At 45.9% G+C, this 27,034-nt stretch overlaps 1 protein-coding gene across 1 annotated transcript in view; it reads left to right on the forward strand.

Annotated features, from left to right (window-relative positions):
* KIF6 (kinesin family member 6) overlaps positions 1-27,034 on the forward strand; it is a 417,940-nt gene that overhangs the window by 363,695 nt on the left and 27,211 nt on the right. Inside the window, exon 16 of the mRNA XM_052648206.1 lies at positions 25,454-25,504. Coding sequence (XP_052504166.1) covers positions 25,454-25,504 — 51 coding nt within the window. The remainder of the gene's footprint in view (positions 1-25,453; positions 25,505-27,034) is intronic.

A 27,034-nucleotide genomic window follows, 5' to 3' on the forward strand; every position in this document is an offset into this window, starting at 1 on the left:
GTCTCTGTTGTATATTCTTCTTTTTCTTCTTCTTCTTTTTTTTACAACTCTATAAAAATGTAAAAACCATTCTTAGGTTGACAAAGTCCAAAGCTAAACAAAAACAGACCGCAGAACAGATTGGCTTGCCAGCTCTGCTTTGCCAATCCTTGGAATAGAGTTCTAGGAGTAGGATTTCTTGCTAAGAGTATTATAATTTTTGCTGCTTTCTTGAATGGAATATTGTTCCATTTCCTGGGATAGAAAAAAAATCTACTTAAAAAATAGATTGTTTTTTTTCTTGTACCCAGTCATCTTACCAAATTCTCTTTTCAATTTTAGTTGGCTTTTTCTTGCTATAGTCTCTTGCATTTTCTAGAAATGAAATCATATTCATTGCAAAAGAAAAATCTCTTTCCAGTGCTTGCACTTCGTATTTTATTTTCTTGTCTTATTGCATTCATTAGAACCTCTGAATCACTATTAGCTAATAACAGGAACAGTTTCTTCTTTCTTGTTCCCAAGTTTAATGAAAACAGCTTAAGATTACATAATTTAAAGTGGCAAAAGACATTATATGAATATGATAAGTATTGTCATGCATCATCTAAGTCCAGGCTGTTAGAGTTTCTATAGTATGAACCTGATGTGAGGCAGACCCACAATGCTCTAAACACAGGACCACAGGGCAGGTAATAGAGAGATTCAGTGCTTGGTAGGTCAGAGGATCAGGTAGTAACAAATGTCTGAGGTTTGATAAGAAGTTAAATATAGCATATCTATTATAGAATCAGCTAATGAGCTGGGTAAAGGAAAGAAATGAGCCTGCTCTCATGACAACAGAAGAAAACGAGGACTTCCCTAGAGGTCCAAAGGCTAAGAATCCACCTGCCAATGCAGGGGACATGGGCCCAACCCCCGGTCCAGGAAGATTCCACATGCCATGGGGCAACTAAGCCCGAGCGCCACGACTACCGAGCCCTGTGCTCCACAGCAGAAGCCACCGCAATGAAAAGCCCATGCACCACAACTTCAGAGTAGCCCCCACTCGCCACAATAGAGAAAACCTGCGTGCAGCAATGAATACCCAGCGCAACCAAAAACAATTCATCAATTAAACTTTCAATAAAAGAAAATGAAGAAAATATTATGGAAGAGAGTTTCCATCCCTAACAGTGAGAAGAACATATTCTTATAATAAAAAAGTCAAAAACACAGTGTGAGTTTCCAGTTCTGAACAAGGTAAGCATACTCCATCCCATCCGTCCTACTGAAGGCAGCTATAAACCGTGGACAGAACACATGGAGCAGCTATCTGAGAAGTCCAAAAGGTAAGCAGTAGCTCAGGGAAGGAGATAAGAATTTAAAGTGCCATCAAACTGGCACCCCCAGAAAATCTGATAGCAGTGACAGCAGCAGAGGCCAAACAGAAGCCTAAAGCTCTGACGGAGGAGACTCCCTCATTCGGAACAGGGGAGACGGGGCACCAAAGACATGGGAAGACTTCCCGCTGCTCTTTCCTCTCTGTCCTCCCACTATTTGGTGCCGGATGCAGACATAGTGATGGGGACTGCATGGCAGCATCAAGGGGCCTCAGGAAGTCATAATGTGTCAGGAAGATCACAGAGGAAAGGAAAGGAGATCAAGATAGTAATTTCATAAAGTTGTTTAGATTAACTACTGGGCTCACCTTCAAGTTGAGCATGCGTGGTTCTAAAGAGCATGACAAAGCGTTTGACAATCCTGCTATAAGGTAGTGAAAGTGAAAGTCACTCAGTTGTGTCGGACTCTTTGTGACCCCACGGACTATACAGTTCATGGAATTCTCCAGGCCAGAATACTGGAGTGGGTATCCTTCCCCATCTCCAGGGGATCTTCCCCACCCAGGGATCGAGCCCAGGTCTCTGACACTGCAGGCGGATTCTTTACCAGCTGAGCCACAAGGCAAGCCCACTATAAGGGAGACCAACATCAGAACCCCATACTGGCCGCTGAGGGGCACACACATGGGACGAATCTGAAAAGCTCTGCAGAGCCTTTGAAAACAGAGCCAGCATTGGAGCCACAGGCCAAAGAAGACTTGCTGGAATTTGCCCCCTGGAGCCTAACCAGACTGATCGCTGAAAGAGACAAACAAACAAGCCTTAGGATTTAAATAAGACCCTGAAAATGTTCACGATGTGATCCAAAGTTACTTAGTTTAAGAAGAACCAAGAGAATCTCAACTCGCAAGGGAAAAGATGGCAGATAAAACCAGCCCTATCTTGACACAGTGTTCAAGTTATGGGGGAAAGATTTAAAGCAACTCCTAAATCCATGCTTCAAGAATGAAGGAGAAACCTCTTGAAACAAACCAAAGAAGATATATGATAGCAAATGAACATATGCAAAGATGTGCAACATCATTAGCAGTTAGAGAAAGGTAAATTAAAACAATGGTGAGATTGTTTTAATCTCTTAATGAGTCCCTTCATTGAAATAGGCCTTTTAATTTTGTAAACTGATAGTATCAAGTGCCAACAAGGATGTGGAGCAGTTGGAATTCATACTCTGCTAACGAGAATGCAAAATGGTAAAGACACTTCGGAAAAGACTTTGGCAGTTTCTTATGGAATTACACAAGGATATATTATACAACTCAGCTATTTAACCTAGAGAAATTAAAACTTATCTTCAGTCAAAAACTTGCATACGAATGTGTATAGCAGTCCTCCTCATAGTTGGTGGAAACGTCTTTTGATGAATGAATGGCTCAACTACATAAAATAAAATACTGCTCAACAATTAAAGAGCCAACTGCAGATACACATGACAACATACAAAACCTCAGAGACCTTGTGCTCATAAACTCGTATACAACCTGCATGTTTGTGCTAAGTCACTTAGTCATGTCTAACTCTTTGCAACCCCATGACGTAGCCTGCCAGGCTCCTCTGTCCATGGATTTTTCCCAGCAAGAATATAGGAATAGGTTGCCATTTCCTCTTCCGGGGGATCTTCCCGACTCAGGGAACAAACCCACGTCTCCTGCTTCTTCTGCATTGCAGTCAGATTCTTTACCAGTGAGCCTCCAGGGAAGTCTGGCATAGTCAGCAGGACACAACCTAATTGCATCCAACCTAATGCCACTCATATGATATTCTGAAAAGGGTGAAAGTGTGGTGATAATGAGCAGGGAGGGAGGAGAGTATGAATCCCATAGGGCAAGATGAGGGACTTTTGTGAAGTCATAGAACTTTTGGGAATCCTGATTGTGATGGTGGTTACACAAATCTGTGTATATGTTAAATCTCATAGAATTGCTTATGCGTGTTCACACGCACACAGCCAAGTCAATTTTATCATATGCTGATTTAATAAAATTTCAGATGAAACAGGATGGAATAAAGATGGAAGGGAATATTAAACAACATATCTCAGCTATGATTTTGAAATGAATCTTATGTAGAGGACAGAAATTTCTTTTTAAATTTCTCTAGGAAGGGTGCTTTAGGCAATTGTGTATGGGTTAAGAGTACAAATTTGGTCAGTTATCTCAGGCTGAACACAGTAGGAGTCTTTACCACAGTTTTTCTACAATTTGGGCAGGGCTAGCAAGAGTGAGAGAGTAGGAAAATTGAGGGCTTCTATGATCAGGAGAGGGGACGACAGAGGATGAGATGGCTGGATGGCATCACCAACTCGATGGACGTGAGTTTGAGTGAACTCCGGGAGTTGGTGATGGACAGGGAGGCCTGGCGTGCTGCGATTCATGGGGTCGCAAAGAGTCGGACACGACTGAGCGACTGAACTGATGATCAGGAATATTGGTGGAAACTCTAGGTTTTGTGATTTGTTCATTTGGTGACTTTTGTGCATCAATAAAATCCAGGATTGTGTGGGGGACACACAGACCTCTAAGTGAGAGTCCCAGCTTCCGGATACTTAAAGCTGGTTGAGAAGACAAAGATGACTCCTGCGGTCAGACCCTGTGGTTACTCTGTAGATCCCTGGATAAAACAAATAGTCAGGGCTTCTCAGCCAGGCTTTGTTGGTGGAGTAACAGGTCACCACAAATAAGTGTCCGTAAGAGATCTGATCAGAGATAATCATCTGTAATTCAGTTCGCCCTTCCATGGCCAACCCAGATAATCTAGAGGTTTCTTAAATGCACCTCTGGAGACTTTCTGATTCCTGTCCCGCTTAAAGACATTTTGCTTATGCTTTTGTCTCTCTCCACGTAACAGTATTTCATCAAGCTCCCCCCAGCCAGCAGTGTCTCTTCCTGACTTCCTAGTTTGCTGCCGGTCTCTGCCAGGCATGGCATAGAATGGGTAAAAGGAGAACGTGTTGTTCCTCTTGTCCTAGCTTCAGTCCTTGAAACAGCTGAAGTCCCTCGGGCTTCCACATGGTGTCCCCCACCACCAGGGTTGGTCAAAGTAGCATTCACCATCATAGCAACCTGTCAGCACCTTTCCACAGCGCCGAACGAAAGCTGAACTCCATGAAGAAGCTCCTTAAGGAGCTCCTGAGATCAAAGCTTCATTTCCAAGGTGTCACCCCAGAGAGGGAAACTGAGGCAATGAAAGAGAGTAGCTCACTCCAACATGCAGAATGTGAGCCAAGGTCCAGCAAATCTGCTATCTATTAACACGTGGTCAGCAGAAAACTAGGGGCTGTTACACCAGAAAATAAACCTGAACCCCTGCCCTGCCTAGTACCAGGCAGACCTCTAAGAAATCGGGCAGCAGACTGGCCAAGACATTTCATTTCCTCTGCCTCTCTCTTTGCTGGCTCGGTTGCCGGAGAGCTAGCTTTGTTTGTAAGAAACTGTATGACTGAGGGCAGTGGTAATCTCTTCCAGACCAGGAGGATGAGGAACAAGAAATAAAGGCGGGAGCAGAGGCTGTCAGAGCTCCACCTGTACCCTCGATGCATTCTGTGCATTCACCTAGCTCGACCTCACCTCCCGGCACCTCCCAGTCCCCCTGAGAGCCTTCTCTGACCATCCAAGCGATGCAAGTGGGGCAGGCGAGTGCCAGGGAATTGATGCCCCTCCCCCAGGGGGCCTCCCCAGTGACTGTTAGAAGTTGGTGTAGACACACTTATCTCCCCCACCCCCCTCACCTCCAGGAGGGACAGTTCAGAGAAATGTGTCCTGGTGACCCCCCAGGGGTCCCCAGTGGGACTGAGCTGTGCTTGCCTCCAGCGGAACTGGCTTGCTAGTACCCAGTTCACTGGCTACTTTATCAGTTTGTCCAGGGACAGCTTCCTAAACAAGTTGCTTATACTAGGGTCTGCTTCTGGAAGACACCTCCCTAAGACAGGGGTCTCCTTAACTCAAGCAATTAAGGAAAGATAGAGAAAACTGGAAGTGGGGTAACACAGACTGGATCCGAGAGAATTCAAGTGAGTGGGGAAACCACAGACAGCCTCGGAGCCCTCGACAGCCTCCCAGCAGCCCACACGTCAGTTCTGGTAACGTCACGCTGTTAGGAGTCAGGGCGGCTCTGTTTGCCCTTCAGAAACTTGGTTGTTCTTTTCCTGCTGTACATTCATGACACAAGTCGGTGATTTCCGAAGATCCAGGTGAAAACCGCCGATCCCACCGAACGCCCCCTCGTGGCTAAAATAACAGCCACGAACGGTCACTGACTTCAGTCAGCTGACACGTAATCCATGAAAACCAGGTTTCTGCATTTCTGCGGTTCAGAAAGTCATTACCTCAACTGTGTTGTCTCCAGCAGACCACAGCCTACGGCTCGGAGCAGAAACTGCATGTCCCACACCTTCCCTCTTCACCGGTACCCTGGGCTGTGAAGAGAAAAGATGGCAAATATTCATCCCCATGAAGGAGTCAGCTCTGTTGCCAATGACAGGTCAGCATCGCACGGGAGCCCGAGTGAATTCAAACACTTCTCCCCACATCCCTGCTCCCTCTCCTTGTCACATGCCCACTCAGCTCCTGCAGAGCGAGAGCTGTTTCAAGTGGAGGCCTTTCGGGAGGAGGAACAATCCTCGGATTCCTCTCCTAATTCCTTGGCCGCTTCTTGGGCCTCCTGACGCTGACCAAATCTAGATCAGGTGTGTTTGCTTTGGACCCCACAAGGCCAGGCCCGCGTGGCCAGGATAAAAGCTGCCTGCAAAATATTAGCTTTTTGATATTTTTTAAGAAGAGTGAAAAAGAACCAATTTAACCAGATTTCGTTTCCTCAGCAGTTTGTGAGTTCAGATTGGCATCAGTTAGGAACATAATCGGCTGGGCCATGTTTGAGAGAAGGCCGTCCTTTCCCAGTGTGTACGGCTCCTCACCTCTGTCTGCCCCTGTAAGCCACCATTCCCACCCCTGGCTTGGGGCTGGCGGGGGCGGTTGGGGGGTGGGGAGCAGCATTAGAGGAAACTTCTCCCCGGAGTCTCACATATCCCTGGCTAACTAGCCTGTGACAGCCAAACAGCCTACGCCTCTTCTTTATTTCCAAATCATCGTGGCCGGAGTCCCTGCTGGCTTCACTGATGGAAATTCAGCTAGTCATCTCAGAACAAGTCCCCACACTCTTCCCGTGAGGGTCTCCAGACGCTGCCTCCTCAAGGCTCTGGAGCGTGGGTCCGGGGCTCCTCCTCTGGCTTCGTCTTCCTGCAGGGGCTGCCGTCTGCTGAGCCCACCACCCTGCATGTGGGCATCACCGGTGGCCACCGCTCCTGCCGCAGGGACCCTGCTCCGCTGGCTACCCTACAACACCACAGGCAGACTTCTACAAGAAGTCACCATACACTTGAGGCTAATGGAAATGCTGCCCAGAGAGTAGCTTTTCTAAATCCTACGTCTGGCCGTGAGACCCTGGAAAGTCCTCACCCAGTGGCTCTGGAGCCTTGTTTACCCAGGCCGCCATATCCCCTGAGTCAGGTGTTCTGGGGAGCAACCTGCTTTAAACTCCAGGCCCAACCATGCCTTCCCATATCCACTCTCTCCAGGCCACTGGATCAGAGCCATGACAAATAGGTCATAGCAGTTTGTTTTCCCAAACTGAGCTATTGTCTTCTTTTTTTTTTTTATGGTTATTGAAGTCTAGTTGATTAAACTGTTGTATTAATCTCTGTTGTACAGCAAAGAGATCCCATTATACATATATGTATTCTTTTTCATATTCTTTTCCATTATGGTTTATCACAGGCTATTGAACCTAGTTCCCTGTGCTACAGAGTAGGACCTTGGCATCTATCTATTCTATATTTAGTAGTTTGCATCTGCTAATCCTGAACTTCCAATACTTCACTTCACCTTCCCCCTTCCCCGTGGCAATCACAAGTCTGTACTCTATGTCTTTGAATATTTTTCTGTTTCGTAGATCTGGTCACTTGTGTCCTGTTAGGTTGCTGCTAAGGTAACTGCAGTTTTGCATGGTTGAACTTTGCCATTTGATATTGGAATACATTGTTAAATAAATGTGACTATATTATTTTAATGTTCATTTCTCTATTTTTTGCTAATGACTTATTACTTGCTGTTAATTTTATATTTATTTTAGGCTATAGAAATGATGTTAGGCAAAAAGCAAATTTCAGTGATTTTTTTTTTTAATTTGTGTTCAAAATGGGTCATAAAGCAGAAGAGACAACTTATAGCATCAACAGCCCATTTGGCCCAAAAACTGCTGACGAATGTACAGTGCAATGGTGTTTCAAGAAGTTTTGCAAAGGAGACGAGAGCCTTGAAGATGAGAAGCATAGTGGCTGGCCATTGGAAGTTGACAACAACCAACTGAGAGAATCACTGAAGCTGATCCTCTTACAACTACATGAGAAGTTGCCTAAGCACTTAACGTTGATCATTCCATGGTCAACCCGTGGTGGATTCATGTCAATGTATGGCAAAACCAATACAGTATTGTAAAGTAAAATAAAGTAAAAAAATAATAATAATAATAATAAAAGCAACATAAAAGGTAAAAAAAAAAAAAACTGTAAAGGTGAAGAAACTTGATAAGTGGATGCCTTATGAGCTGACCACAAATCAAAAAGATCCTCATTTTGAAATGTCATCTTCTCTTATTCTAAGCAACAATAATGAACCATTTTTCAATCAGATTGTGATGCATGACGAAAAGTGGATTTTATACAACTGACAACGACCAACTCAGTGACTGGACCGAGAGGAAGCTCCGAAGCATTTCCCAAAACCAAACTTGCACCCCAATATGTCATGGTTACTGTTTGGTGGTCTACTGCTGGTCTGATCCACTACAGTTTTATGAATCCTGGTGAAACCATTGCATCAGAGAAGTATGCTCAGCAAATTGATGAGATGCACCGAACTGCAACGCCTGCAGCCAGTGTTAGTCAACATGATGGGCCCAATTCTCCACAACTATGCCCGACTGCAAGTCACACAAGCAATGCTTCAAAAGTTGAAAGAATCGGGTTACGAAGTTTTGCCTCATCTGCCATATTCGCTTGACCTCTCACCAACTATCACTTCTTCAAGCATCTAGACAACTTTTTGCAGGGAAAAGACTTCCACAACCAGCAGGAGGCAGAAAATGCTTTCCAAGAGTTCACTGAATCCTGAAGCATGGATTTTTATACTGAACAAACAAGCTTATTTCTCGTTGGCAAAAATGTGTTGATTGTAATGGTTCCTATTTTGATTAATAAAGATGTGTTTGAGCCTAGTTACAATGACATAAAATTCACAGTCTAAAACCACCATTACTCTTGTACTAACCTAAATATTTTAGATTCCACATGAGTGATAACATATGGTATTTGTCTTTCTCTTTCTGACTTGCTTCACTTACTATGATAATTTCTAGATCCATCCATGTTGCTGCAAATGGTATTATTTCATTCTTTTTAATGGTTGGGTAATACTCCATTGTGTTTGTGTGTGTGTGTGTGTACATCACATCATCTTTATCCATTCATCTGTCAATGGACATTTAGATTGCTTTCATGTCTATTATAAGTTCACATGCTTCTGTGAACATAACGATGCATGTATCTTTTCTAATTATAATTTTGTCTGGCTATATGTCTAGGACTGGAATTGCTAAATCATATGGCAACTCTATTTTTAGTTTTTTGAGGAACTTACATACTATTTTCCATAGGGGGTGCACCAATTTATATTCCCACCAATAGTGTAGGAGGGTTACTTTTTCTCCGCGCTGTCTCCAGCATTTACTCTTTGTGGATTTTTGATGATAGCCATTCTGACTGGTGTGATGTGATACCTCACTGTAGTTTTGATTTACATTTCTCTAATAATTAGCAATGATGAGCATCTTTTCATGTGCCTATTGGCCATCTGTATGTCTTATTTGGTTGTTGTTGTTCAGTGACTAAGTCATGTCCAATTCTTTGTGACCCCATGAACTGTAGCATGACAGGCTTCCCTGTCCTTCACTATCTCCCAGAGTTTGCTCAAATTTATGCCCATTGAGTCAGTGATTCTATCTAACCATCTCATCCTCTGCTGCCCTCTTCTTTTGCCTTCAATCTTTCCCAGCATCAGGGTCTTTTCACATCAGGGGGCCAAAGTATTAGAGCTTCAGCTTCAGCATTAGACCTTCCAATGAATATTCAGGGTTGATTTCCTTTAGGATTTACTGGTTTGATCTCCTTGCTGTCCAAGGGACTCTCAAGAGTCTTCTCCAGCATCACAATTTGAAAGCATCAGTTCTTCGATGTTCAGTCTCCTTTAACATCCTTTAACATATGAGTCCAGCTCTCATATCCATTCATGACTAGTAGGAAACCATAGTTTTGACTATACGGACCTTTGTCAGCAAAGTGATGTCTCTGCTTTTTAACATGCTATCTAGGTTTGCCATAGCTTTTCTTCCAAGGGGCAAGAGCCTTTTAATTTCATGGCTACAGTCACTATCTGCAGTGATTTTGGAGCCCAAGAAAAGAAAATCTGTCACTGCTTCCACTTTTTCCCCTTCTATTTGCCATGAAGTGATGGGACCAGATGCCATGATCTTAGTTTCTGAATGTTAAGTTTTAAGCCAGCTTTTTCACTCTCCTCTTTCACTCTCATCAATAGGCTCTTTAGTTCCTCTTCACTTTCTGCCATTAGAGTGGTAATATCTGCATATCTGAGGTCTTTGGAGAAATATCTATTTTGGTCTTCTGCCCATTTTTCAATTGGTTTGGTTTTTTATTGTTGTTGTTATTGAGCTATATGAGCTGTTTGTGTATTTTGGAAATTAAGTCCTTATGAGTCACATTTTTTGAAAATATGGAGGAGAGCCTGCATTCACCTACAAGATGAGGACAAGATTATAGCCTGCATGTCCATCCTATGAGGGCTTCCCTGGTGGCTCAGCAGTGAAGAATCTGCCTGCAATGCAGGGACCACAGGAGAGTCAGGTTCGGTTCCCTGGGTGGGGAAGATCCCCTGCAGGAGGGCATAGCAACCCACTCCTGTATTCTTGCCTGGAGAATCCCATGGACAGAGGAGCCTGGTGGGCTACAGTCCATAGGGTCGCAAAGAGTCGAACTTGACTGAGGCTACTGAGCACGCATGCACGTCCATCCTATGATGCTCTGTCCTCTTCTCCCACAGTGCTAGAGCAAGTGCTTAGACGAGTACACACACCCACATCACCTGTATTAGTCAAGGTTCTCCAGGAAGCAGAACCAGTAGGATATGTGTGTATAGACGGGTAGATGGAGGACTGCTCAGTGGCTCAGCCGTGTCTGACTCTTTGACCCCGGGGACTGTAGCCCACCAGGCTCCTCTGTCCATGGGATTCTCCTGGCAAGGGTACTGGAGTGGGTTGCCATGCCCTCCTCCAGGGGATCTTCCCAACCCAGGAATCAAATCTGTGTCTTCTGCACTGCAGATGGACTCTTTACCACTGAGCCACCAGGGAAGCCTGAGAGGAAAGTAGTTTCTACTGAATTGAGGATTCTCAACAGTTGCTGAGCCCTGAGATGCATGCTGTTGTGTGTCCTCATTTACTGAGTACAGCTGTTCATCCATCCCAGCTACCAGGGACCTGTATATCCTGCGGTAGGAAAAGTCAGAATTAAGGACTGAGACTTTTGGTGAAAAACAGGACTCAGTTTGTGAGTAAACCCATGAAAGGTCTTACAAATATTTTTATATTCATCAAAACAAAACACTAAAGCCAGGACACTAAAGAATCCATTTCCATCACAACATCTGATTTATCTTCCGTCTGTCACGATGAGTTCTGCGTGTTCAAGTTCCACTTACCATTCCTTATACGCTGAAAAGAGTCAGGGTCTCTCTCCCTTGAAGTTTCAGCATGCAGCTTGTAAATTATTTCTGTGTTTGTGTATGATGGCAGTCCCTTCTCTGTGTCTGCTTTCCTTCTCTCTCAGTGCTCACTGCCTTTCTGATGTTAGCATTTGGAGCTGTTGACTGCCATGAGACGCAGCACCAAACCCCAGGGCCATCAGCCCTACCTACACGTGTTCCAACCGCCACCCCACCCCTCGCCCCCCTGAAGAATGAAGAAGTGTAATTCTCAGGCTGGGGGACTGCCCCTGTCGGCTCCCTTTCTCTCTCCCAGAACTTCACCGCAAAGGCCTCCCTCCTGGTTCTGTGATCTGCTCTGCCCCTTTATCTAGTCCTAACTTCCTGGATTCCACTTATCCCCCAAATGAGCAGTGGGACTGAAATCTGTACAGAAATGGAGCCATGTACGCGAGAATGTCATGAAGCTCAAGTTCAGGGAGGGGAACGGTGTTCTTCCTGAAGACCATCCTCTACAAACATGGCTGGCAAGCTCTGCCGCTCTCCTGGCCTTCCCTCCCCTCACTGGGGATACTTAGCCACCACAGAAACCTCAGGAGAACGAGTTCTAGTGCTATTTTCTGGAAAATACAGCAAAATAAAAGCATGAAGGTAGGAATTATTTCAGGCTCTGAAAGCAAGGCCATTACCAGCACCATTTCAAGCAAGCTTATTAAGAAGTCGCTTACCTCTGCTTATGGAGATCAATCACATTTGCCAATGCCAAGGAACGTGAAAGACTCCATTACAATAGAAAGTGACGGTGAGTTTGAGGCTGAATAACTGATCCAGAGACAGAGGTTTAGTCCATGGGGTCCTACATTTGTAAAAATTTGGAGATGAACTCAGTGACGGCGGAAGCCCTGAGTTGGGACTGTTGCAAGGACATTGCGTCCACTGAGCCCAGGAAATGCGTTAATTTAGACTTTAGATGACTTTCAAGAACGGATATAGGAGAAAATGCAGGTGTGAACCTAATCGAGGCTTAAAACCAATTACAGTGGATTTGCTTTCCCCTGTCCTCTTTGTGGTTATTAGTTGGTTTTCTGTTTCTTTGAAGTCTTTACTGAATTGGTTGCAATATTGCTGCTGTTTTATGCTTTGATTTTCTTGGTCACGAGGCATGTGGGATCTTAGTTGCCCAACCCAGGATTGAACCCACAACCCCTGCATTGGAAGGTGAAGCCCTAGCCACTGGACAGCAGAGAAGATCCAATATTACTTGTAATTCACCCCGCATAATAATTGCTGTCACTATTACCACCATCATCGCTACCTCATTTTGTGCCCCTTCAATGTGCCAGGCACTGTGCTGGGTAGCTGATGTATTTGTTATTCAGTCACTCAGTCATGTCTGACTCTGTGTGACCCCATGGACTGCAGCACACCAGGCTTCCCTGTCCTTCACCGTCTCCCAGAGCTTGCTCAAACTCATGTCCATTGAGTCCGTGATACCATCCGACCGTCTCATCCTCTGTCATCCCCTTCTCCTCCTACATTCAGTCTTTCCCAGCATCAGGGTCTTTTCCAAGGAGTCAGCTCTTCCCATCAGGTAACCAAAGTATTGAAGCTTCATTTTCAGCATCAGTCCTTCCAATGAATATCCAGGGTTGATTTCGTTTAGGATTGACTGATTTGATCTCTTTGTATATCTTGTCCAGTTCTTTCAGCAACCTCACTGCAATGGTGTTATCACCTGATTTTAGTGGAGAAATTGAAGCTGAAAGGGATGAAGTGGCTCAAGATGATTCACTGGAAGTTACTGGCAGTCCCAGCCCACCTGCTCCCAAAACCCCTGTTCTTTCCATTCTTGACCCAGGGTCCTGCTGCGATTAGGCCAGTTTCCATCATCCTCCTCCCGAGTGAGCCCTCACCACTACTGGGTGGTCTCAGAAGGCCACACTTTTCTGGCTTCTCACTTCCACCACGACTTCCCAGTCTTCCCATTGGCTCCTTCTCTTAGGCTCAGCCCCTCGTGGCTACCCTGGGTGATTCTCCTGAACTGTTCTCACAGATCCCAGCCCCTAGTAGGTGACTGCAGAGGCAGAGCCCAGGGGCCCTCATTACATGAGAAAGAAGCAATGGGTATAATAGCACATTAAAAGTGACTTTTGAACCTGGAAGCTGAAACCACTTCCGTTTGATTTTATCTGTTATTTACAAACCCATTGACACGTTTCCCCTAATCTCCAACCTCTTCTGAAGGAGAACAATTCCCGCATCAAGAAGCACTCTTTGTAAGGCAGTTATTTCACACACCAGCTGGCAGTTTGACCGGCAGTGAGCCTTCACTGGGGCATATTTTTTTCCATTGACTTTTTTTAAGCACTAGCTGGTTTAAAGTCAAGTGAATAGAACCAAGCTTTATCTTGGAGTGCAAGAGTTTATTATCTGTACCAAAGAGCAATGTGAAACGATCTTCATGTTAGTCTACCTAAAAGCTATATACATTGCCAAATCAAACATCTTATTTTATATCCCTTAGGTGAACCTTGCCCTTTACCTCCCCAGTCAATGAGGGGTCCATACAAACTAGCCTCCCTTGTGAGTGGGGGATGCTGGGAACAGGTGTAATAGCCCTATCCACTCCCAGCCTGGAGCAGGGGAGTCTTGAATGCGCTTGAGCACCTCTGAGAGCATCCTGTGCTACGTTTGGGCTGCAGGGATGGAGGTCAGTAGCCGTGATGCAGGGGCCCTCCCCTCGCCCCAAATAGCATCCCTGGCAAACAGAGCCACATCTTCAAATGGAAAGAAAGATTATGATCTTCATCTTCTCCAGGGCAGGTCTTAGAAGCTGGGTATATTCCTCCCTTGCTGAAATAAGGACTTCCAGGCATCTAAAGTAACATCTTTTGAATGGATGCCAACACAATCATGAAGCCCAGCTCCCGGAAAAGTTTAGTATTTAACAATTCATGCTGGTTACTCAGCGGAAAATTTTCCTTGTGCTTACCTAACCTACACATTTGTTTGAGCTTTTCAACAAATGCACTCATTTACTTAATTCTCTGAATATGTTCACGGAATATTATCACATACTGGAATAGTGATATCAATAAGCTCCTTGGCTTAATTAAGCATATACAATAGCCAAATGCCTAAGCTTCAGACAGAATGTGCTAATCTCATATAAATATTATGATTCCTTGGGTAGCCAGGATGAATATCCCATAGGAAAGGAATCTGGTCACTCAGACATAGTATAATTTGATCATTTTTTTAATAAATGAGAGTGTCTCACCAAATATGATCACCAGGTACTATCCTAGTGATAAGAAAGGAGCCCAGGTCTGGTGTTTTCATCCTAAGCTGAAATGCTTATCAATTATGGGTCACGTCCTCCTCTACAAGGGAGGGCCAGGGTGATGGGGTGCCCTGGAGAGAAGACCCATAAGGGGAATCAAAGCAAATTACAATATGTTTTTCTTAAAATCACTGATAGTTTTTAGAATGAACTGCATTTTCTCTCTCTCTCTGACTTAATAATGTTACCAAATATGATCTTAAATGGAAGAAGCATCTTGAAATTCCAGAGGACTGAAATATCATTTTGGAATGAAAAGGCTTAAAATCACATGCCAAGCGTTAAACCATTTCTGGTCTCCCACCCTGTGCTCCATCCCTGGACCTTTGTGTCTAGGGAACCCAGGGAAGGACCCAACTTCTGCTCCAGGGGAGGGCTGCAGACTTCTCGGACGCCTTCCTCCAGCCCAGGCCAGTCAAAAAGCTCTCAGGCCGTGCTCCTGCTCTGGGTTCCCCCCGACCCTCCGTCCTCCATCTTCCCCCCTTCTCAATCAGGTTCCTGAGCAATAACAGAGCCCTGACTAATAAGCCGAAACAGTCCCTACGGCCCCCAACCTATCACGGCGGCTCAGGTCATGAATATTTTCAGTCCTCACATGTGCCAGGTCCCCAGAACAGCTTTCAGCAATCTACAGGAGCATTGCATCTGAGGCATACCACAGTGGGTCTTTAAATTTTAACTTCTTTTTATAAACACACCCAGATACACTTGTACATAAACCATAAGGCATACTCACTTATTGATGTGTGATTTTGTTTTCATCTTGCTTGGCTGTTACTTTCTCACCCAGTTCATCCTCCACCCATTTCCACCCCCAGGTAACCCATCGGGACGACTTTGTAGATTCCCATGCAGATCACCTCCACACTCATAAATGCATGTATATAGGTGCACGCCCCCTTGCACACACACACACGCACACACACATACACATGCACGATTATATACATATACATACATGTATGGGAGGTTCTTATTGTTTGACCAAACAGGGTTATTTATGCCTTTTTCCCCCCACTGTCTTCTTTGCTTCTTTTTTTTTTCTCCTTTCCTGCTGTGTTGAATTGTTAAAATTGCAGCCTTCCCTCTCTGCAGTGTTCTCCCTAGCCTTCTTTCTGATTCTCTATTATTTGGCTGCTATGGCACATATTTTTATTCTTCTAGAGTTAAAAAGTTACTGAAACAAAGTCTTCAGTTACAAATCCACCCTCCTCCACCCACAACTAGGACTATAGCTTGTTTCAACTCCCCTTTGGACATCCTCTCACCTTAGCTCCAACTTTCTTGCTGCTTAAAATTTTAGTTTCTACACACACACACACACACACACACACACGCAGGGTGTTTTTAGTAGCTACTAAATATTTTTGCTTAAATACTCTACTTTTTATGTGCATCTTTGTTTCTTTTATTTTCCGTATTTGTCTGAGTTTATTTTTCTTCTTGCGGATCATCATAATGAGGCTTTACACTTGCCTTGTTGTTGATCAGTTGCTCAGTCGTGTCTGACTCTTTGAGACCCCATGGACTGCAGCACACCAGCCTTTTCTGTCCTTTACCATCTCCCAGAGCTTGCTCAAACTCAAGTCTGTCAAGTCAGTGATGCCATCCAACTATCTCATCCGCTGTCATCATACATGACAAGAGCCCCTGAGGGAGGCATGGGGAGTATGCTGGGCTCTGGAGCTGCACAGGTTCCTGATGTCATTCCCATCCACCCTCGCGCCTCTCCCACCCCAGGACCTGGCTCTGGCCCCTGATTCAGCTTGCTGGGCTCTCAGATCTCATTGCTGTGTCTCAGTTCAGTTCAGTTTAGCTGAGTCACTCAGTTATGTCTGACATTTTGCTACCCCATGGACTGCAGCACACCAGGCTTCCCTGTCCATCACCAACTCCTGGAGTTTACTCAAACTCATGTCCATTGAGTCAGTGATGCCATCCAAATATCTCATCATCTGCCGTCCCCTTCTCCTCCTACCTTCAATCTTTCCCAGCATCGGAGTCTTTTCCAACGAGTCAACTCTTCGCATCAGGTGGCCAAAATATTGGAGCTTCAACTTCAGCATCAGTCCTTCCAATGAAGATTCAGGACTGATTTCCATTAGGATTTACTGGTTTTATCTCCTTGCAGTCCAAGGGACTCTCAAGAGTCTTCTCCAACACCACAGTTCAAAAGCATCAGTTCTTCAGTGCTCAGCCTTCTTTATGGTCCAACTCTCACATCCATACATGACTACTGGAAAAACCAAAGCTTTGACTAGACAGACCTTTGGTGGCAAAGTAATGTCTCAGCTTTTCAATATGCTGTCTAGTTTGGTTATAGCTTTTCTTCCAAGGAGCAAGTGTCTTTTAATTTCATGACTGTAGTCACTGTCTGCAGTGATTTTGGAACCCAAGGAAATAAAGTCTGTTACTATTTCCATTGTTTCCCCACCTATGTGCCATGAACTACACTTGCATAGTTCTTTTTATGTGCCAGACAATCTTCCAAGCACTTAACATACGTGACCTAGTTGAGTCCTCTCAACAGATACTGTCATTATCTCTATTTTGCAGATAAGAAAACTGAGGCACACTGACACACCTACTTACCCGAAGTTGCCCAGCAAATGACCTGGCTGGTCTGCAGATGAGGGAGCTTGGCTCCAGACTCCATGCTCTCTTGTTTGGCTGCCTCTCAGTGAGTCCTGCTGGAGAGGGGTCTCTGTCCATAATGAAAGTTTAGTCCTCTTACGATGGAAAATTACTTTCTTGTGTCCTCACCTATGAATGATAGTTGGGCTGTGTATAAAGTTCAGGTTGACAATTATTTCCCTCCATCATCTCCTGGGCCTCTGGCTGTCACTGAGGAGGGGGCTGTCGTCTGAGCAGTTCTCTGCAGGTTCCCTGGAGCCTGGTAATAGTGGGTCTTTTCCCCTGGAGTCCTGCAGTTGCACTATGATATGTGCAGGGGTAGATTTATTTTTATTTATCCTGCTCAATGCTCGGAGTGCACTGTCAACCCAAGGGCTTATGTTTTCCTTCAATTCTGGAAACATCTCAACTGCTATCTTTTCCAATATTGCTTCTTCACTATTGCCTCATTCCCTTCTGCTAGGACTCTTACCAGACTGATGATGAAGCCTCTCAGTCACTTCTCTGTGACTCTTAACTGCTCTTGCCAGCTTTACCTCTTGCTTTCTGTGCTGTGTTTGGGATGGATTTTTCTATACTATCTTCCAGTTCACTAACTCACCCTTAAAATATGTCCAGTCTGGGGTTTAGTCCCTTATGCCTTCTATTATTTTTGTTTGTTTGTTTCAATGATTCTAGTTTTCTTTTCAAAATTTCTTTCCTACCCACTTGCTCTTATTTCATTTAGATTAGTTCCTGTTTGCTGCATGATTTCTTGTTCCTTTTAAAGAAAACTTACACCTGCATTCAGCTCTTTGAGTATTCTCAACATGCTTATTTTGAAGTCTGTCTTGGGAGTGTAGACTAGAACAGTTGTGATGAAGAATAGTGTTAATTCAAAACACCAATCTGCTGAGACCCAGCAAAGGAGATTTCTCACAGACTTACAAGACTCCATGATGAAGGGCCATCACAGCGCTATTTCTGTTCACGGAAATGGGGGCAGTCTAGTTTGTTCCAGCCTCCAGAAAGGGAAAGAAAATGGGGGAGTCAGGGGTACTTACCATAAAATGTATGCACCAGTTACAAACTGAGAATTAGATGCACATATAGCAAAAGAGGTAGCTGTCAAAAACACAGTACTGATAAATAAGCAGGAGACAGAATGAGCGCTGTAGCACAGTGTTATTTCTATAAGTTAAAAATTGCACAGAAAGCTTATAATGCTGATTGTACTATTACACACAACACAAAGATGCACAGCAAACAGATTAGTGTGTGTGCCTGCTGGAGGAAGTGGAGAATAGGAATGGGGGTGGGGTGTAAGGCATGGGGATAAAAATGCACACACACACACACATACACACACACACAGACATACATGCACGCACACACGCATGCACACACACATAAACACACAGAGAGACATACACACGCACACACACACGCATGCACACACACATAAACACACACACAGAGGAGGCTTTCTCCAGACTTATGAGGATGGCGTGCAGTAAATGGAAGAGTAAGACCAATTCAACCCTCTGTGCTTCTGTATCGATAAATGTCCTCTTCTGCCTGTCCAGAAAACTACTTTTTCATCTCTCACTAATTCATGTCCCAACTATTGATTTTGCTATCTTAGCATTAGATTTATTCACATGCTTTGGCATTTGGGTGGACAGGTTCATTTTTAATGAAAACCACTTTCTTTCTTTCTCTTTCTCCCTGTCTCCTGTGCTCACCCCTCTCTGTCTGACAGCCCCTCCAGGCCCCCTGTCCAGAAGCAGCTCTAAGAAAGACAATCCAAAGCCACTGCTCCCAGCAGTACTGGGATGGGGCTGTGGCCAACCCAGTCAGAAAGTCAGTGGGCATCTCAGCTCAGCGAACAGAGACTGAGTTTGCCCTTTCTTCTATTTTGGGCCTGTGTGGGGTATGAACTCAGCACTGGGTGGCTCAGGAAGAACTGGTTTCCCTCGGCCCCCTTTCACTCATAGGCTGGTTGGCAGGGAGTCTCCCCTCACCTTGCAGCTTCAAACTGTGTCTTGCACAGCACACTCTTGGTCTTCTTCCTGCTTCTGGGCCAGAGTCCTGAGGCTGAAGGCTTAAGCTCTGCTTTCTACTGTCCATTTCTGTCCCACTTCTGGTTTTCAGAAATATGTCTTGTCACCTAACCCAGCAAAGCCTTCTCAATAGTCTTTTTTAATCTTACCCACCATTACTGAGGTGGGAAGAGGTGATTCTTGACTCAATAGGTTGTCAAATTTCACAAACATGTTTAGATAAAGCCTGAAGAAATATTTATTAGCAAGGAGGAGATGAAGGTGCCTGATTTTAAGGCTTCAAATGATTTATGTACTCATTTATTGGAAATTCATCTAAGACTGTACACTTGCTTTATGCTAGGCCCATTCTTTTTACTAACAGCCTTACAAACCACTCAGGGAATACAACCTATGGTAATCACAGTCCTCTGTTTAGAACACAGAGAAACCAGCTTCCATGTCACAGTCAAAAGCAATGCTCCAAATTCAGAACCACTAACTAGACCTTCCCTTTCAAAGAGGCCCCTTGCAGTAAACATTCTGTGTTCTCCACTCACCCCAGTCCTGCTACTGAAGTGTATTTTCATTTGATTTCTCTGGGCTATGATACAATAGTGGTGTAGTCAAATAGAAGAAGAGATTTCTACCTGGGTCCAAAGCCCTTCAGAATTACCTAGGACTCTAGTATTAGCCGTCCTCCCCCGTTCAACCCCTCCCTCAACCAATGTACACCTGGCCTTCTCCACTCTCTTACTCCAACAGCTCTCTTTGGCTGGAATGGCTTTCCCAACCCCCACCCCCTTAACCCCTTTGCTCTTTCTAGACCCCACTCAAATCTCACCTTTAGTAGTGATGCCTTTCCCAACACCACTAGCCCACCTTTTCCTCCTCTCAACTTCCTTCTACCATTGACCGATGGTGGGCCCTTCAGGGTCTGTCACCTTATAAATATAGTTTCCTTCCAATATGTCTGAAAGTGCCTTGATGCCTAAAGCTAGTGTCTTGTGTCACAGATGCTGGTTTGTTATCTTCTGATCCCATCCAAGAGTCTTGAGATTCAAGAAAGCAGATATTATCACAGTTAGATTATTATTCCCTATCTTTCAAATGATAAAATTGAGGCTTAGAGATGTTAAGTAAGCTGCCATACTAGTAAGTAACAGAATTGGAATTTGAACTTGAATCAAAATCACTGCAGACATAAATTTAAAAGATGCTTGCTTCTTGGAATAAAAGCTATGACAAACCTAGACAGCGTATTAAAAAGTAGAGACATCACTTTGCCAACAAAGGTCCATATAGTCACAGCTATGGTTTTTCCAGTAGTCATCCAGTATGGATGTGAGAGTTGGACAATAAAAAAAAAAAAAAAAAAAAAACTGAGCACCAAAGAATTGATGTTTTTGAACTGTGGTGTTGGAGAAGACTCGAGAGTCCCTTGCACGTCAAGGAGACCCAACCAGTCAATCCTAAAGGAAATCAACCCTGAATATTCATTGAAAGGACTGATGTTGAAGGTCCAATAGTTTGGTCACCTGATGTGAAGAGCTAACTCATTGGAAAAGACCCTGAAGCTGGGAAAGATTGAAGGCAGGAGGAGAAGGGGACAACAGAGGATGAGATGGTTCGATGGCATCACCAACTCGATGGACATGAGTCTGAGCAAACTCTGGGAGATGGTGAAGGACAGGGGAGCCTGGTGGGCTGTAGGGTTGCAAAGAATCAAACACGACTTAGTAGTAGTGTAGTGTTAGTTGCTCAGTCGTGTCCGACTCTTTGCAACCCCATGGACTGTAGCCCGCCAGGCTCCTCTGTCCATAGGATTCTCCAGGCAAAGATACTGGAGTGGATTGACATTCCCTTCTCCAGAAGATCTTCCCGACTCAGCGATCAAACCCAGGTCTCCTGCATTGCAGGCAGATTCTTTACCATCTGAGCTACAGGGAAGTCCTTAACAACTGAACAGTAACAACTCTTTACCCACACATTTGCAATCACTTTGTAGTATAATCAAAATGGCAAAGAGGTTTGCTTCATCTCAAGTCCAGCTTCAACTGACTGGTTATCACTGCCCAAAGTGCTGGGTTGAAGAGCCAAAGTCAGGCTCAGCAGGAAGGCAAACCATCCACGACAGAGGAGCAAGGTCTGCAGCTCGCTGTCATTAGCATGGTGGCAAATCTGCTGCTTTTGGCCTGGGTTCCTGGACACGCCCCTGTCCCGAGGTATGGAAAAGAGATGAAGCGGAGATGGCGTGGAGGGGAGGAGCGCTCTGCTTGTAGGAGAATTGTGGTAATTAGTAATTTGGTCTCTGCTAATTTACAACGGTACATGCTAGAAACACCATGGGTTCAGCTTTTTCAAGAAAGAGCATGTGGGCCACCTGTTTGCCGTCCACCACATCATACTAACTTTTCTGAGTTGGAATGGAGTCTTCTATTAATCTAGTCTGTATGTTCCATAGCACTTAGAACATCGTGCTTAACACAGACTGAAGGAGCAATAAATAGGTATTGCTTGACTGTAACATCAACATCCTCAGTAAGGCCCTGCATGGTGGAAGCTGCACAAACAGCTTGCAACAACTATACTGGGGGAACGTAAGTGAAGGGCTCTGGTCTGGACCAGCTGAGCAGCTTTCACCTGGTACATGATTTCAAACTAATATGCATGCAAAACAGAGTATGAAGCTTCAGGAAAATTGTTTCATCCAGAAAACTGAGTATCAGGTTGAAAAATGAATTTTGCTTCTGCGTGATGGTTATACCTCTCATATGAGCTGCCACTTGGTACAGACAAACTGTATGCAGGAAGTGCACCCCTCCACGCAGCTGTTTCTAAGGTCCTGCATCTCTTCCGGAGCTCTGTGCACTCCTGAACCCCTTGCTGCCACCCCCACTCTGTCAGTTAATGAATCTGAAAGGGAGAGAAGGTGTTTCTAGCATGTACCATTGTAAATTATCAGAGACCAAATTACTAATTACCACCATTCTTCTACAATCAGAGCACTCCTCCCCTCTGCGCCATCTCCTGCCTCGGGTTGGGAGTCTTCTGTTTCCGCTTCATCTCTTTTCCATACCTCGGGACAGGGACGTGTCCAGGAACCCAGGCCAAAAGCAGCAGATTTGCCACCATGCTAATGACAGCGAGCTGCATGCAGAGTGATTTCTGCAATCCCCCTCAACTCCTCTTGCCAAGACCTGTGGAGCTGCAAGATCCAGCCAATTACAGAGACTGTTATCATCGCATGAAGAATGGTTCTATTGGAAAATGCAATTAGATATCAGCCATGAGGCTATCTTTAGAAGCTTGTTGGCGAAGATCTCAAAAACAAAAATCACCCTGTGGCGGATTTGTAGATGTTAGCCAAATTGGCCCAAACTGAGAATCGCAAAACACGTTTTCAACCTATCTCTATCAATATGCGGCGTTCTGACGACCCACCTCGTGTCCCCTAGGTACAGCTCACCATACAGGGAACGGGTGTCTGTGTTTGCAGAGTTTATAGAACTCTCAGTCCTGGTGGCAAAACCTCCCTCTATTTTCATGAGCACCATTTCCTAGCCTGGGACAGTGAGAATCTTTCACCCTATCATCCCAAAATAGCTTCCCCAGGGCTTGGGAATGGAGAAGGAAATGACAACCCACTCCAGTATTCTTGCCTGGGAAATCCCATGGACAAAGAGTCCGACATGGCTGAGTAACTAACCTGCCACCAGGCTTGGGAAAATGGTCCTGTGGAGGCATGTAGATGAGGAGGCACCTGGTCAGAAAGACGAGTTGTCAGGCTCCTCCAGTACTCATCCTTGGGCCAGGTCCCCACCTCCCCACTCCCTTCTAACACAGCCTCTACGTTCTCATTACCCCCACTTGGAATTGGGGTGTGATGATGGCTCTGCCCAGTCCTTGGCTCCGTCTCTGTGCCTAGTCCTCTCCGGGGGGGACACTGGAAGTCATGGCAGACCTGCACTGTGACACGCCAGGAGAAGGTGGTCTCCAAGGTGAAGCTGAGGGACCTGGGGATGTTTAACCTGGAGAGGACATGTCTAAGTGGAGAAACCATAGCATCCTCAGATGTATGAAGGGGTCTCACTGACCATAAGAGAGGATTCCTTTTTCTATGCTGTTCCAGAGAACAGACCAAGTCCAGATGGGAAAATTACAAGGAGTCAGGCATCAACACCACGTCAGTAATTCCTTATGTGTGGTTTACCTGATGGAACAGCCCAAGTACATGCAAGTGAGGGGTGAAATGACCATTTCATCCTGTAGAAGGGACTCCTCAATTAGGTGGGGAAATTAAACTGCATGGCCTCTGCCATCCCTCCCAACCTTCATAGTCTAGGAATGCCCTAGAACTTTCAGGGAATGACCAGGTTTCCTGTGACCACTTCACTGGAAACTCAGTTCAGGCATAGCCTTTGACACACGTGCTGTGCTCAGTCGCTTCAGTAGGATCTGACTCTTGGTGACACTAGGGACCGTAGCCCACCAAGCTCCTCCATGGGATTCTCCCAGGAAGAATACTGGAGTGGGTTGCCGTGCCCTCCTCCAGGGGATCTTTCTGACCCCGGGATCCAACCTACATCTCTGAAGTCTCCTGCATTTGCAGGCAGGCTCTTTACCACTAGCACCTGGGAAGCCATCTGAGACACAGAACGTACTTCATATGAGGAAAGGAGGCGGTGAAGTTCCCAGGCTCTCTCGGAATCCCGCAGTGACCTGATCTCGTATCCCAAATGGGATAAGCAGTACAGACAGCACTGACATGTTAACAAGTGCGTGGAGCCCTGGGACATAAACAAACCCCAGGGCGGCCGATGCAGCCAGGCCTCAAGCACGGCATCACGGAGCTTCCGAGATGGGGGAAGCCAGGCGGTCATTCCGTCCCAGCTCCTACCCCAGGCAGGAATTCTCCGTCCAACAGCCCAACACATAGCTGCCCAGCTTCTGCTTGAGAGCCTTCAGGAGGGGACCCACTTCTTTGCCAGGAGGTTTAGTCCATTTTGAGACAACTTAATCCACATGGAGACAGTCCTCGTAAGCCATTTCTTCCCCATACTGAGCCCCAAATCTGCCTTCGTTCAACTTGACTTTTACCCTCGGCAGTAGGACAGAAATAAATCTGTTCCCTCGGCCATATAACAGTGTTTAGATTTTTAGACAGCCATTGTCTCCAGAACTCCAAATATTTTTTTTCCTGTCTAAACATCTCCAGTCACCTTAGCCATTTCTCACATGGTGTGGTTTCAGACCCCTCACCAGCCCAATTACCATCTTCTAAATATGTTCTCTTTTACGAATGTTCTTTACAAAAAGTAGCTTCTAGAACAAATAACCAACTGTATTCTGACCATTGCAGAGAACAGCGGTGCTCTCACCTCCCTTGTTCCACTCACTGTGAAAAGTGAAAATGTTAGTCGCTCAGTCGTATCCGACTCTTTGGGGCCCTGTGGACTGTAGCCCACCAGAATCCTCTGTCCATGGAATTCTCCAGGCAAGAATACTGGAGAGGGTTGCCATTTCCTCCAGGGGATCTTCTTGACCCAGGGATAAAACGAACCTGTGTCTCCTACATTATAGATGAATTCTTTACCGTCTAAGCCAGCAGGGAAGCCACCAGACCTGTATTAATGCAATATGGTATTAGATGTGTTTCCTACCAAATGACCAACTGTTGTGTTCAAATGAATGTTATCGTCAACTGAAACCACAGTATTTTTTATTTGACACGGTTTCTTTATAGCTTAAAAGAAAGAAGTGGATTTCAAGGGGGCCCTATAAAGTATTAGAAGATCAAATCCTGCCTCCCCCTGCATTAATAATGGACACACAGAACTATTTAAGAGACTATAGCCCCAGCAAAGATTATGAGGGACAGACTAAGATAACTGAACCCACAGATACTGACTCCAAAGGTGGAATGTGTGCTTATACTGATGTGCCAGGGGCCCAGTCTCTGTAGCCTCTTCTTCCAGACATCCAGGGCATGAAGGGCTCTTCTTGGAAGCTGTGCCCACCTTTTTAAAAACTTTGTCTGTTTTTCTGTGCCAGGTCTTATTTGCAGTGGATGGGATCTAGTGTCCTGACCAGGGTTCGAAGCCAGGACCCCTGCACCGGCAGCAGAGTCTCCAGGGAGGAGAGGTCCCTGTGCCCACTTTTGCCCTTCTCACCCTGCCTAAGGTTTTTAATACACCCCCTGCTTCCAAGGCCACCTCTTCCTCCAGCCCGCTGAGGACTCACCAGGGGTTTCCTTTGTGTCTTTGACAGGTCGCCTGAAGGAGGAAATCACCCAGCGGCACGTGCAGCAGGTGGCTCTAGGTGGGTAGAGTGGAGCCTGCAGGCGGACGGTGAAGGTAACACAGACTGAGCTGGTCTGGGGAACCCACGCCTAGCTGGACCTCAGGAAGGTCAGGGGCGGGGAGGACTGCTGTCAGGGAAGCCTCCTCTGGACGCCCCTCCTCTCTGGCGCCAGGCTCCCCCTCCGGTGTGCTTGCTTCCGGCAGTCAGCACCTGGCACCCAGCCTCCCAGCGGCTGCCTCATCCTCTGACCTTCTCTACCCCACATTCCAACCTGAACTCACCTTCTGTATCCCAGCTCCTCAGGGTCCTACTCGGAGCTTGACTAGCTAATCCCAGAAGGGACCGTTGGTGGTAAAAACAGCTCCCGGTGGCTGGACTGTCTGTGCACTGTTTTGTGGGCCCAAGAGTCCTGAGGCCAGTGCCTTTTCTGGATGAAGGTGACTCAGTGGCTTGCCCAGGGTCACAGGCCAGCAACTGTCAGTGCTAGGACTTGAACCAGGTCTCCGAGTCCACCCTGGGCGCCCTTGGTCCCCATGCTATTTACTGCCCACAGCAATGATGGGCCCATAACGCAAGCGCTTAATCAACAGAGTGATATTCTGAGAGGCCCTGGGCACCTTTTAGGCAGTGGGCATCCACTGAAAATGCCCCCTTGTGATGCACAACCCAAGGAAGTCACCCAGGGAGAGCGTTCAGCTCCCTGGAAAGCTGGCGGAGCAGGGTTCTTGGGCAGGACCCCCATGTCCTCATCGCCCAGCTGGGGATCAAGCCTTCTAGAGCTTTGATTAAATAAGCTATTCTTGTATTCCAAACAGGGGGGTTCCCTTTGAGAATGTCTGAAATCACCTATAGCTGGAGAAACCTTGCACCCAGGGTCTCTGGGGGCTATGGAGCTGAGCTCCAGCATCATGAGGGTAATCCATTTGACTCCAGTAACTTGGATTAAGGGAGAGGTTGGTTGTTCAGTTTCGGTCATAACAATGATCATATCAAATAACTAGCGATTACATCAGAAACATACAACAAGGAAGCCTAAGCTTTCTCCTGTTGGGCCTGGGACTGAAGGGTCAGGCAGACGTTCGGCGCCTGCTCTCCTCTTGCCAGAGGCCTGAGCAGGGGCTTGGCGCTGAGATTCTGTGCAGGGTCAACAGAGCGCCTTCCTCCAAATGCAGCCAGGGCTGCCGGGGTCCTCACTCCTAGGCTTGGGCGGGGCACAAGGGCCTCCACTGGAAGCTGTGTCGAGGTGCAGGTCACTGGATGGGGAGTTATCCCCGGGGCTGCCCCCTGCACCTCTTCTCCCGTGTGCATCATGCTTGTTGAACCGAAACAATGATGTGGAAAATAGCACTCAAATCATTCCCAGGGCAGTTTTGCTCTGCGGCCTGGGGAGCCGTTTCCATGGCCTTCAGGGCAGGACGGGCTCCAGTCTCTCTGCCCCCCAGTCCCGACCCTGCCACGTGTCTTCAACAGCAGGCTCCTCCTTACTCCTCCGCTCACCTCTCCGGAGCCTTCTTCCAAAGTATGGCCGGTGTCAGGTTCAGCAGGGCC

This window comes from Budorcas taxicolor, chromosome 11 (genome assembly GCF_023091745.1).
Source record: "Budorcas taxicolor isolate Tak-1 chromosome 11, Takin1.1, whole genome shotgun sequence".
Lineage (NCBI taxonomy): Eukaryota > Metazoa > Chordata > Mammalia > Artiodactyla > Bovidae > Budorcas > Budorcas taxicolor.